The sequence below is a fragment of the Micromesistius poutassou genome (assembly GCF_964030765.1).
Source record: "Micromesistius poutassou genome assembly, chromosome: 17".
In the NCBI taxonomy this organism is placed as follows: domain Eukaryota; kingdom Metazoa; phylum Chordata; class Actinopteri; order Gadiformes; family Gadidae; genus Micromesistius; species Micromesistius poutassou.
The window spans coordinates 1973008-1985132 of NC_140287.1; the positions used below are offsets into that span (position 1 = coordinate 1973008).

General features: G+C 54.1%; 1 protein-coding gene across 1 annotated transcript; it reads left to right on the top strand.

Annotated features, from left to right (window-relative positions):
* Positions 1 to 1216: 1216 nt before the first annotated feature.
* On the top strand, positions 1217 to 11455 carry LOC311362513 (uncharacterized protein). Its single transcript, XM_084482373.1, is given in 14 exon segments — positions 1217 to 1346; positions 1682 to 1793; positions 1972 to 2044; positions 2175 to 2263; positions 2691 to 3640; positions 3642 to 3832; positions 4076 to 4259; positions 4609 to 4780; positions 5399 to 5520; positions 7093 to 7279; positions 7391 to 7522; positions 7692 to 7858; positions 9331 to 9445; positions 10715 to 11455. Coding segments are annotated over 13 exon segments (2706 nt in total). The 5' UTR covers positions 1217 to 1346; positions 1682 to 1759; the 3' UTR covers positions 11005 to 11455.
* Positions 11456 to 12125: the final 670 nt, after the last annotated feature.

Consider the following 12125-nt stretch of genomic DNA (forward strand, 5'->3'; position numbering starts at 1 on the left):
AACCAAGTGCAAGTACTAACAATCACCAGGCCGACCCATTCCCCGTACACAGCAGTGATAGCTATACTGCAGATGCTACACAATTACGTACTATGAATAAATACAGCCACTTATACCATTTAACAATGTATAGCATGGCCTGCTCACATGTTAGCTGGTTCACATGCATGCTCAGTCCCAGAGACCAATCACACCTATTTTCATTAGATAATGCCCCCTGTAGTTCTATAGGGAGATTGAAAATAAAAAGTTTATAGTTAACTTGCAGTCATGAGAAGATGTTTAATGAAACACTATAAAGGAACAGGCAACATGCAGTTTATAAGACAACACATTAAAGTAGAAGGTACTTATTTTGAGATAAGGGTGCAAGCAGTCACTGCTACACCGCTGCTTCCTGAACTCGGTCGACAAAAAGTAGCTTTTTAAACAAAAGCTTCTGCTAAAGCGCAATGAAATGTAGTGTAACATGAACATGTGCAAAAAGGCCTGTAAAACTACAACTTGTACAGAACAAGCATATACAATGCCTAGTGGAGTTAGTCTATTCATGTGATTCTGACCTGCAGTCCTAGTTCCACCTCTGCACAGAGCTCAGCACCTCGAGCCCCGTGGGGACGTCCCGTCGGTGATGATTGTAATTGGTCTCCCCCCCCCAGCCAGACGAGCCCGCTGACCGGAGGGCAGGGCGCCCCGCCCTCCTCACCTGACGCTGGTCACCCTCTCCCGGCCTCTCCCCCGCCTCCCCCTCTACCAGTTCTCCTCCCCCTCTCCTCCGTCCCCCCCCGGCCACTCCACCCTCGGCCCTCACGACCCAAACCCCCGCCGCCGCCGCCGCTGGCCCAGAGGCCCGTCCTGCCCGCCCCTCCTCCTCTCCTCTGTCCCCTCGACCCTCCCCCCCTCCACCCTCCACCCCTCCACCCTCCACCCCTCAACACTCCACCCCTCCACCCTCCACCCCTCCACCCTGCACCCCAGCCCTCATGCGACGTCGCTGGCCTCCCCCCTCCCCTCTCACCTGTCCCATGCCCTCTCATCTCACCACTTGCTCCTCCGTCCCCCTCCTCCCCCCCCCTCCCCCCCCCTCCCCCTCCTCCTCCTCCTCCGTTACCTGCTCCAGGTCCTCACCTCCGTTCCTCTCTGCTCCCCCTCTTATTTCTTCTTCTTCTTCTTCTTCTCCTCCTCCTCCTCCTCCTTTGACTCCCTCCCTGTCGCCTCCCTCTCCTCCCTCCTCTCGCCCTGCGGTGGGTTTCAGCGAGAGGGTGTCGGGGTGCGGCTCGGCGTGGAAGGTCGACCAGCTGGACCCGGAGCGGGTCGCCAGGTCCCTGGAGGGAGAGGCAGCGGGGGTGAGACCCAGCGTCACCTGGAGCTCAAACACACTCTACTAGAGCAGGGACATTGGTTTCCTACATGAATGTTTTATTTTCACTTCACTGCATACAAGCCTTTTGTGGGCATTTTGCATAGTCTACCATTTAATAAGATGATTTGCCCTAACACACACACACACACACACACACACACACACACACACACACACACACACCAATGCATTGCCATGAGCCTACATTCACTCAGATGGCTACTAATAGCCTATCATCCAGAAATGTCACCATAGTCGTCATGACCTTTTGTGTGGCGATAGCAAACCTTTGAGCATGCACAACTCTGCGCTCTGCAGGTGTTCCTGGTTCACTGCAGAGACGACCAGGCCACTTTGCTGTCAGTCCGCCTCCCCGACGGACCAGGGGGGGCGGCCATGCACAGCATACCAGTCAAGGAGTATGGGAAATGTAGGCTTCTGCACGTCGTAAGACTACCCACCTGAACGAGAGTTCAAGGGGACTGGAGGCTATGACATCTTTACTGTACAACTATCATAGCAATTAAACTGTGTCATGCAATACTCGATCACGATGGATAAATAGACAGATAGATTGATGGATTCAATGATTGATGTCTCTTCCTCAGTTCTGCATCTAGAGGGTTCCTGCCTGCTTTTTGACAATATCATCAAGCTAATTTCATTCTACTGTTTCAGCAGGTATTTGTGAACACACACACACACACACACACAAATACAGATGTTTACATTTGCCCACATTTCACAGGACAAAGCATTTCTGAAACAACATGGAACAAAAATGTCTGATAACACTATACGGATGGTTTAGGGACATCTTACCTGTCACTCTGCGGTTACCCAAGGTCATCACCATGGCAGAAAAGGAGGAACTCTTGGTGGTCTCTGCCACGGCAAAAGGTATAAACCTTTATGTTGAGCATCCTGACATTTTCAAACGAAGCCAGTCGCAAGACTACCATGCTCTTTTTCGTCATATCATCCACACGAGCCACAACAACTGGGTTAGGCTGCCCTCAATGAGCAGTAGATGTCACTGTTGCTCCTGGAGTCTTAGAACAAACTGTGTCCTACTTACTGCCACGCTTGTGATGCTGCTACCATCTCAAAGGTAAGAGGTGACTGATGTACACAAAAACAAAACATGTGGCATAGTTAGTAATATTGTATACGCCATTTTTTGGAGTCTAACAAAGAACAATGTACAGGTCATGTTTTTCTGTTTTGAGATTTGTGTTTCCCTTAACAAAATACAAAAAACAGTAAAAAGGATTCATTCAAGATGTTAATTAAAGCCCTTTTCCTCGTCCTTGTTGTCTCTGTGCAGAGTGCTGCAGCGCGGGTCTCCCATCGCAGGACGCCGAGACAAACGACCCGCCAGCAGCCCGGCCCCGCTTCTGTCACGTGGTCCCCACCGTCGTGGAGCACGACGTCGCCCACGGCGACGGCGCCCAGAGAGAGGCGCCCGTCCTCAGCACGGCGTCCAGCAGAGCAGCCTCCGAGGCCGCCCCCGGGGCCCCCGGGGCCCCCCCGGCCTCTGGGGTCCCGCTGCCGCCACAGAGAGCCCCGCTGAGCCCCCAGGGAGACGGCCCCCACGCTCGGCCCCACGGCATGCCCAACGGCACCGCCGCCCGGCCGCCGGACGCCGCGGGCCAGAGCAACAAGCTGAGGTTCAAGAGGCCCCCGCCGCGGCCCCCGGGTCTGTGTGCCGGGGCGCCCAGCGGCGAGGAGGGCCGCCTTGAGAGGCCGCTGTCGCCGTCTCCTCCGTCGAGGCCTCCGGTGCCGTGGCCCGGCAGGCCCCCGCCGCGCCAGCCCCCGGCCCCGCTGCGCCGCGCCGCCTCCTCCTCCAACGCGGCCGCTCCCGGGGGGGGAGGAGGGGGAGGAGGGGGAGGAGGAGGAGGAGGAGCGGAGGGCGCCAGGGGGGAGGACGGCGGAGGAGAGGGAGCAGGAGAGGAGCAGGGCGCGGCGCCGGGGGGGCCCGCCGTCGGGGACCTGCTCCAGCTGGACGCTCCGGCTCCCAGCGGACGGACGGACGGACGGACGGCGGCGGAGGAGGAGGAGGAGGAGGGAGAGGCGGTGGAGAGGGAAGACGACGGAGGGAAGGAGAGGGAGGAGGAGGAGGAGGAGGGAGAGCAGAACACCACCACCCCCGCCGCCCCCTCCCCACCCTTGCCCTCCCAGCCGTCGTGCAAGAGGCCCCCCCGGCCGGTCCCGCCCCCGCGCAGGAAGCAGGCCCCCAAGCCCCCCGAGCCGACCGGAGGAGGAGCGGCGGCGGCGGCGGCGGTGCCGACGGCGACGGCCGTCAGAGCGGGCCCCCCCCCCGCCGCCCTCGTCTGTGCGGCGGCCCGACGTGTCGCTGTACTCGCCGCAGGGCGGCGGCGCGGCGGCGGCCGACCCCGACTCCTGCTCTCCCAGCAGCTCAGAGGACGAGCCCGGGGAGGCGGGCGCGGGGGAGGAGCCCAGCCAGAGGTGAGTCTCCGGGTGCGCAGACCTCCCGGGGGTCGGCCCCCGAGGTCCCCCGGCAGCGGTGAGAGGTGCTCCCTCAACAGGGGAGGGAGGGAGCGGAGAGAGCGGCTCTCTCTCTCTCTCTCCCTCTCTCAGTGAGCAGGGCGGCCGTGTGTTCACCGTACGTGATGAGCGCCTGTGGGACTGTGCCTCCAGCTGCTCTGACGCCCCCCCCCCCTCCCCTTCCCTCCCTCTGTGTGTGTGCAGCCAGAGGGCTGACGGCCACGCCCCCGGCAAGGCGGCGGTGAAGAGGACTCCCACCACCGTGATGCTGGGCCGCGCCCGCCACCGCCTCTCCTCGGTGTTCACGGGGCTCATCAGCCCCGACGTGCGGCTCACGCAGCGCATGGTGGACCTGGCCAGAGACCCGCTCAGCTACTTTGGCAACCTGGTGAGTGTGTGAGCGTGTCGGGTCGGGCTGGGCTGGGAGTCGGGCCTGTCTCACTGCCGCCGCAATTATTTCTTGGAGGACATGTTTTTGTTGTTGCAATGTTCTCCTATTTTGTTGTAAGGAAATCGACTTTAATAAAATTCATGAATTGAACCGTTTCTATGTTGACACTGTTTGGATGCGTTCAACTGTTGGTTCGTGGACGACTGACTTTCGTACATGGTGTGATCATTTTAATTTTGTTCGAGCCTTTAGGGAACTAAAACTAGCTCCCTAGTTACTGTTCTGTAGATGGCTGTAGAGTCGATGAAGCTTGCCGTTTCAGACGCTTTCTTCCACCTTCTTGTAGGTCAAAGAGCACCGCGCCTTCACGCTGGAGACCATGTCCCGCCACGCGTCCACCACCGAGCTGCTCCAGGAGATCAGGACCATGATGACCCAGCTCAAGAGCTACCTGCTGCAGAGCGCCGAGCTGCAGGCCATGCTGGAGCCGCAGCACCAGTACGCCCACGACAAGCTCGGTGCGTCCCGCCACGCCGCCCGCCGCCGGGCCGGCCCGCCCGCTCGCGCTGCGTGGTCACGGGGCGCTGGCGGGCGTGTCAGCGCTGGAGGGGCGTTCACGTGTGGGATGTGAACGCTGCGCTGGCGGAAATGTGTACACTTGTTGATTGTTGAATTATTCAAGTTAAGTTATTAAGTTAAACAAAGGTTTATAGAGAATAAGCTAAATGTGTGTGTCCGTGTGTGCGTGCTTGTGTTTCTCTTTTTGGGGGGCTGTGTGTGTGCGTGTGTGTGTTTCTCTTTTTTGGGGGCTGTGTGTGTACGTGTGTGTGTTTCTCTTTTTGGGGGGCTGTGTGTGTGTGTGTGTGTGTGTTTCTCTTTTTGGGGGGCTGTGTGTGTGTGTGCGTGTGCGTGTGCGTGTGTGTGTTTCTCTTTTTGGGGGGCTGTGTGTGTGCGTGCGTGTGCGTGTGCGTGTGTGTGTTTCTCTTTTTGGGGGGCTGTGTGTGTGCGTGCGTGTGCGTGTGCGTGTGTGTGTTTCTCTTTTTGGGGGGCTGTGTGTGTGTGTGCGTGTGCGTGTGTGTGTTTCTCTTTTTGGGGGGCTGTGTGTGTGTGTGTGTGTGTGCGTGTGTGTGTTCCAGAGAGCATAGCAGAAGCTGCGCTGTGTAAGAGCGTGCTGAAGCCCCTGAGGGAGTCCATCTACCTCCGCCTGGCCACGCTGCACTCAGAGGACGGCAGCATGCAGCGCCTGGCCCACAACCAGGTGGGAGTCACTGCCACATATATATATGTACATATATATATATATATATGTACATATATATGTACATATATATATATATATCAGTGGCGATTTCTCTAAGACTGCAAGGGAAGCTCAGCTTCCCCTAAAATTTCCAAAATGAAATGGTCAAATATATACTGTTGTGTTAACATTTCATTCACTAAAATGCGTTAGAACACGTCCATCTCGAAGACGAGTTTGTTCAGAATCAGCTGCTTATCGCAGGTCGACTGACTCGATTTCCTTTTCCTTTTCCTGGGGCTGCATAGAACAGCTTTTTTTAGTGCGTCGAAAATCGACGGTCATTAGATAATATATATATTGATCCGCTATAGTTTCAACTGGGTTTTTGGATTGTCGGTGCCGTTAAAGTAGTAAACGATTATTAATGCTACTTTAACAGCATCGACAATCCAAAAAGCCAGTCGAAACTAGATGGAAAAAGTGTGTGGTTCAAAACGTGACGCAGCTTTTACTTCTCCGCCACCTACAGAGTTTGTTATGTACGATCATTCATAAACCCCGTGTTATTCCCCCATAGACATTTAACCGAGGGAACCGGAGCCTCGGAGGCGGGACTTATTCTTCATATACTCTATACTCAATAGCATCGTCATGCGCATGCGCAGAACCACTAGGTAGCAAACTCTGATGGGTAGCAGAAGTTGGCAGAACGCCTGGCGAATAGGGCAGCTAGGATCGGAGGTGAAGCAGGGAGCTAGTTGACAGCCTGCAGTTGGTCCAGATAGCGAAAAAAACTGTAGGGTAGAGGCCACAGGGGGCACGGAGGGGCAGGAACGGAGGTCGTCATGGCCAGAGTTCAGAGAGACGCAGAAAACAGACGGGACATACAAACAGACACGCAGGTGAGAAGCGGCGACAGCAACGCCAGCGTCCTCTCGACTTCCTGCGCACACATGGTCCCGTTTCACGGAGTCATCACAGCCCTGTGACATAAACGGACATCATGTGTTCTCATGCTGCCTTCAAAACGGCTCCGAGGTTCGGGAGCTCTTACGTGTCTTTACGTAAACCTTCCCTTCTTCCGAAAAAGAGGAAAACGCCCCTCAGAAGTTCGTAGGCTATGACATAAAACCGGGAAACCAGATCGTTCTTCAGACTAGACTTCATAACAACTACAAGTATGGGTGCCTGTAGGGGCCTCTTTGCGCTTCTCTGCTGAATCAGATGAATCAGTTATAAGAACAGCTTGTGATGGTTGAACATGAGAATCAGGTGATGTTTATGATTGTAAGCTATAACGTATCGTAATGCAAATGTTAGAATGGGTGTTTAGTTCTATCAATGAAAGGGGCAGCCGTTGTTGTGACGTGATCTCGGAGGACTCGGGTCGCTTTACTTCCGCACGAAACTCTGAGCGAAAACTCCGACCCAGCGGAGTGTTCAAAGCACTTTCCTCCGAGCTTAAGGTCCGAACCTCCGAAACTCCCTGCAACTCTGAGCGTTTTGAAGGCGGCGCACGCCTGCCGTTTGCCCTGGGATGGCGCCCTGTCTAAAGGGTGCCCTTTTCATCACTGTGTGCCGGAGCAGTCCTCGGTTCTGGGAAGCACCACCACAGCGCTGGGAGTGACCACCGCCGTCCCCGAGGCGCCGGCCATGGAGAAGATCAACGTGAAGCTGTGCAGCCTCCACCTGGAGTACTCCCCTCAGAGGAAGATCCAGCTGCTGCTGAAGACCTGCAAGATCATCTACGACTCCATGGCCGTCAGCAGTCCAGGTCACACAACCCGTTAACCTCAGAAGAGGAAATGTAGTCAAATGTACACATTCCACCAGAATGAAACGCTCACGTTGAGAATGAACTTTGGTCGAATCCCCTAACCCTCAGGGCGGGCCCACGGAGCGGACGACTTCCTCCCTGTCATGATGTACGTCTTGGCCAGATCAAAGCTCGCCCAGCTGCAGCTGGACGTGGAGTACATGATGGAGCTAATGGACCCGTCGCTGACACTAGGAGAAGGTACAGCCCGCACGCACACACCTGCACACCTGGACGCAATGACGGAACCCAAAACAACCGCGCGCGCGTGTGTGTGTGTGTGTGTGTGTGTGTGTGTGTGTGTGTGTGTGTGTGTGTGTGTGTGTGTGTGTGTGTGTGTGTGTGTGTGTGTGTGTGTGTGTGTGTGTAGGGTCCTATTACCTGACCACCACCTACGGGGCTCTGGAGCACATTAAGACCTTCGACCAGCAGAGGGCGGCGACGCGGCAGCTCAGCAGGGAGGTCCAGGACTCCATCCACCGCTGGGAGCGACGGCGCACCCTGAACAAAGAGTGCATGGCCCAGGGCTCTGTGCAGGTAGGAGCTCACTGTACCCGGGGCCCAGGGCTCTGTGTATGAGGTCACTGTACCCGGGGCCCAGGGCCCAGGGCTCTGTGTATGAGGTCACTGTACCCGGGGCCCAGGGCCCAGGGCTCTGTGCAGGTAGGAGCTCACTGTACCCGGGGCCCAGGGCTCTGTGCAGGTAGGAGCTCACTGTACCCGGGGCCCAGGGCCCAGGGCTCTGTGTAGGAGGTCACTGTACCCGGGGCCCAGGGCCCAGGGCTCTGTGTTTGAGGTCACTGTACCCGGGGCCCAGGGCCCAGGGCTCTGTGTATGAGGTCACTGTACCCGGGGCCCAGGGCCCAGGGCTCTGTGTATGAGGTCACTGTACCCGGGGCCCAGGGCTCTGTGTAGGAGGTCACTGTACCCGGGGCCCAGGGCCCAGGGCTCTGTGCAGGATCAGTCCATTCTATCTGCTGTGCTTCCATGTGTTGATTGGAACCAATAGGACTGTTGTTTTATTTTTGTGCCTTTGTGTACAACTAGTGCAGTGCTCGTTCAAAACGTGCCTGTTCTTAACAAACCAATGGCCTGACTTGCTTGCTGCTTGCAGCTTTCCCAGGAACCGCTCATCAAAACCACTTCACACTCGACACTCGGCACTTCCTTTTGTCCTCAGCAATACGCCCGCCAAAAGTCAATCGTTTGAACGGTTGTCAGAAGAACTGAAGGATAGTGTGGCAACCTGGCTCGTGATTGGCTCGCCTCCCCCAATCAGCACACGTCTCTACTCGCTTAAGCCAAAAAGGGATGTTTATTCAAACATAAGGAGGAATATATATATTTTCCGAAGATGGACTACAACAAGCGCGCTTTCGATGCATGCGTTCTTGTCGTATTGATTTTATCAGGTTGTCGCCAACAGTGAGAATCACTTAGGTTGGACTTGGCCAACGGGAATATTTGAGGCCACTTGAATCCCAATTTAAAAAAAAAATTATTCTCTTCTGCTTTACCGCTTCTCTCATGCGTCTTCACGTAGAGCCATTAAAATTCGTCGGTGGCCTGTTTATTTAAATATTGCCGCCGTAAAGCATTATGGGATACCAATATCTCCTTTCCTTTGGTAAAGGTTGGTCAGGAGTAACCTACGCTAAAGGAGGCTTAAAGGACGCATCGAGGCTCCTTTCCTAAGCGTTTTTAGAATTCGAACCACCTGTCCTCCAAGTATTTCCGGGTCATCTCGTTAGGAGAGGAAATTTCCTAAGCAAAAAAAACAGAATCCGTAGAGGCCCCTGGCTTCTCCAACCTGCTGCTCAGGTGATTGCATCCGGCTGCTTGTTGACATCTCTAACCCGTGCCCCCCTCTCCCCCGGGCCTCCAGGGCCGCTGGGCCCGAGCCCAGTGGCCACTGCAGACATCCACACAGAGACTCCTCTTATTGTCGATATGCTGTATATAGTCACTCTCCTAACAATATGCTGTTGGGCGTCGGGTTTGTTTTCCAGGACTTTCTCACAGTGTGCTGCCCGGAGGTCGGGTCCAACCCCAGAGCTCTGGGCGTTCTCCCAGGCACCACCGTCCAGGAGCTGACTGCGCAGTGCGCCGCGCGCTTTGAACAAGGTCGGTCCCCACCGCTGTCCTCGGGGGCTGAGGGGGGCACTGGGACCAGTCTGTCACATGGAGGGGGGCACTGGGACCAGTCTGTCCCCAGTCTGTCACATGGAGGGGGGCACTGGGACCAGTCTGTCCCCAGTCTGTCACATGGAGGGGGGCACTGGGACCAGTCTGTCCCCAGTCTGTCACATGGAGGGGGGCACTGGGACCAGTCTGTCCCCAGTCTGTCACATGGAGGGGGGCACTGGGACCAGTCTGTCCCCAGTCTGTCACATGGAGGGGGGCACTGGGACCAGTCTGTCCCCAGTCTGTCACATGGAGGGGGGCACTGGGACCAGTCTGTCCCCAGTCTGTCACATGGAGGGGGGCACTGGGACCAGTCTGTCCCCAGTCTGTCACATGGAGGGGGGCACTGGGACCAGTCTGTCCCCAGTCTGTCACATGGAGGGGGGCACTGGGACCAGTCTGTCCCCAGTCTGTCACATGGAGGGGGGCACTGGGACCAGTCTGTCCCCAGTCTGTCACATGGAGGGGGGCACTGGGACCAGTCTGTCCCCAGTCTGTCACATGGAGGGGGGCACTGGGACCAGTCTGTCCCCAGTCTGTCACATGGAGGGGGGCACTGGGACCAGTCTGTCCCCAGTCTGTCACATGGAGGGGGGCACTGGGACCAGTCTGTCCCCAGTCTGTCACATGGAGGGGGGCACTGGGACCAGTCTGTCCCCAGTCTGTCACATGGAGGGGGGCACTGGGACCAGTCTGTCCCCAGTCTGTCACATGGAGGGGGGCACTGGGACCAGTCTGTCCCCAGTCTGTCACATGGAGGGGGGCACTGGGACCAGTCTGTCCCCAGTCTGTCACATGGAGGGGGGCACTGGGACCAGTCTGTCCCCAGTCTGTCACATGGTCCCAGCCCGTTATCGTTAGTGACCTGGGAGGTTTGTCTCAAAATGGATATTGTGGAGGCACATAGGAACATGTCTATGTCTAAAGCAACTAACTCATCTCATCTCATAGCTTGTGATTTCGTAACGAAAATAACTGCTTATTTGTGGCCAAAGTTTTTACTACTATACTTCGTATTATGGCTAAATAGGAATTACCTTGATTACTTTAAAGTGCATGTTCACATTAGATCACAGTTTCCCTGCCATTTAAAGGTTAAAAGCAATGTAACTATCTATAAATGAATTATTAATTAAATTGCATCTAGCGGCGAGGTTGTAGATTGCTACCAGCTGAATCCCTCCTCTTCTCCTGTGTGTGTCTCAATAGACTCCTACATCATCAGTCTGTTTATGGACGGCCTCACGAGGCCCCTGGCCCCCTCAGAGCTGGCTCTGGGTGTGAAGAACAGTCTACCGCCAGGGGGCTACTGCTTTGTGTTCCACCCAGCCCACCTTCTAGCTGACGTCCAGACCGGCGCCGTTCCCCCTGCGGGTCCCAAACAGGTCCTCGACGGCGAAGGTCCTGGGGAAACTGGGAACCAGGACGACACGACAACGGCCGTGACGTTGGACGATGCTATTCAGGAGCGAGCAGAGGAGAGTCTGATCAGTTTGTAACTCTTTGGACAGGCTTCCACAGACTATGTCAGGAAACTGGCATAGTAATACAACACCATCACTGTTTACATTGTATACATATGGAACCTGTATCTGCTTAGGCTTATAAACATAATGGCAAACAGAATAGCAAGAATGTTGAATAACTCCTTCCTATTATTTTCTTTCTAAGTTCATGTTTTCAATGTTACAAACTCCAAAGATCTCAAAGCAAACGCCATAGCATATTTGAAAATATGCACACACAATATGTACAGTAACATTACATTAACATCTACAATGTTCTGTTCTCAAATGTAAATGTAAAACAGCTGCGAGAAACTTATTGCAACAAGAACATTTGGAGAGATACAAAAAAAAATTTTACGTAATTAATGTGAAACATTGTTCAATCATTTTAATGCAACATGGTTATAAAGCTGTTATAAAGCTGTTATAAAGCGGTTGTACGAGCTGGCAACTCCATAATAAATCTTTCACTATGTTTTGAAACATTTTTGTAAATAAATTGCTATGTTTTCGCTATGTTGTTTAGAGTACTTTTTGAAAAATATTATATATATTATTATAGTTTATTCTACTGCAGCTCAACTAGAACATTTTTCAAGAATAAAACCCATTCATGTTCATTCAGTCCATTTAAATATAATCCATCCAAAAGCCAGAATGCCATAAGGTACACATAACACAGATAATGATGCCATTCACAATGTGCTGTCTGATGTATGAGGGTGTGCACAGCTGGAGAAAGCTACCAAAAAATAGGGGTCAAGATGAAATGACTAAAATGATGAACAAATACAGAAGAAAAACGGGTGCTTTTATCCTTTATTTTTTGTAGGACGCGTACATATCCATTGAGGAAATGGGGAAATACAAAGTAGTTCGACAAATAACAGAAAAAGATACATAGTATTTTCTAGTAGCGGTATAGCAGCCGTGTCACAGCGTGGTCTGTGGCTGTACAAAAGCTTGTTAGCCTCCTCACATCCTGAAGGTTCCGGAACTATTGTGAACATCAACTGCCTCTTTTTCAAGGGTGCCTCGCAAAGCCGCTGTGGTAACGAGGTCCAGCAACAGCTCCTAAGTGCTAACAAGCTTCCGGTACGCCATCAAACTCA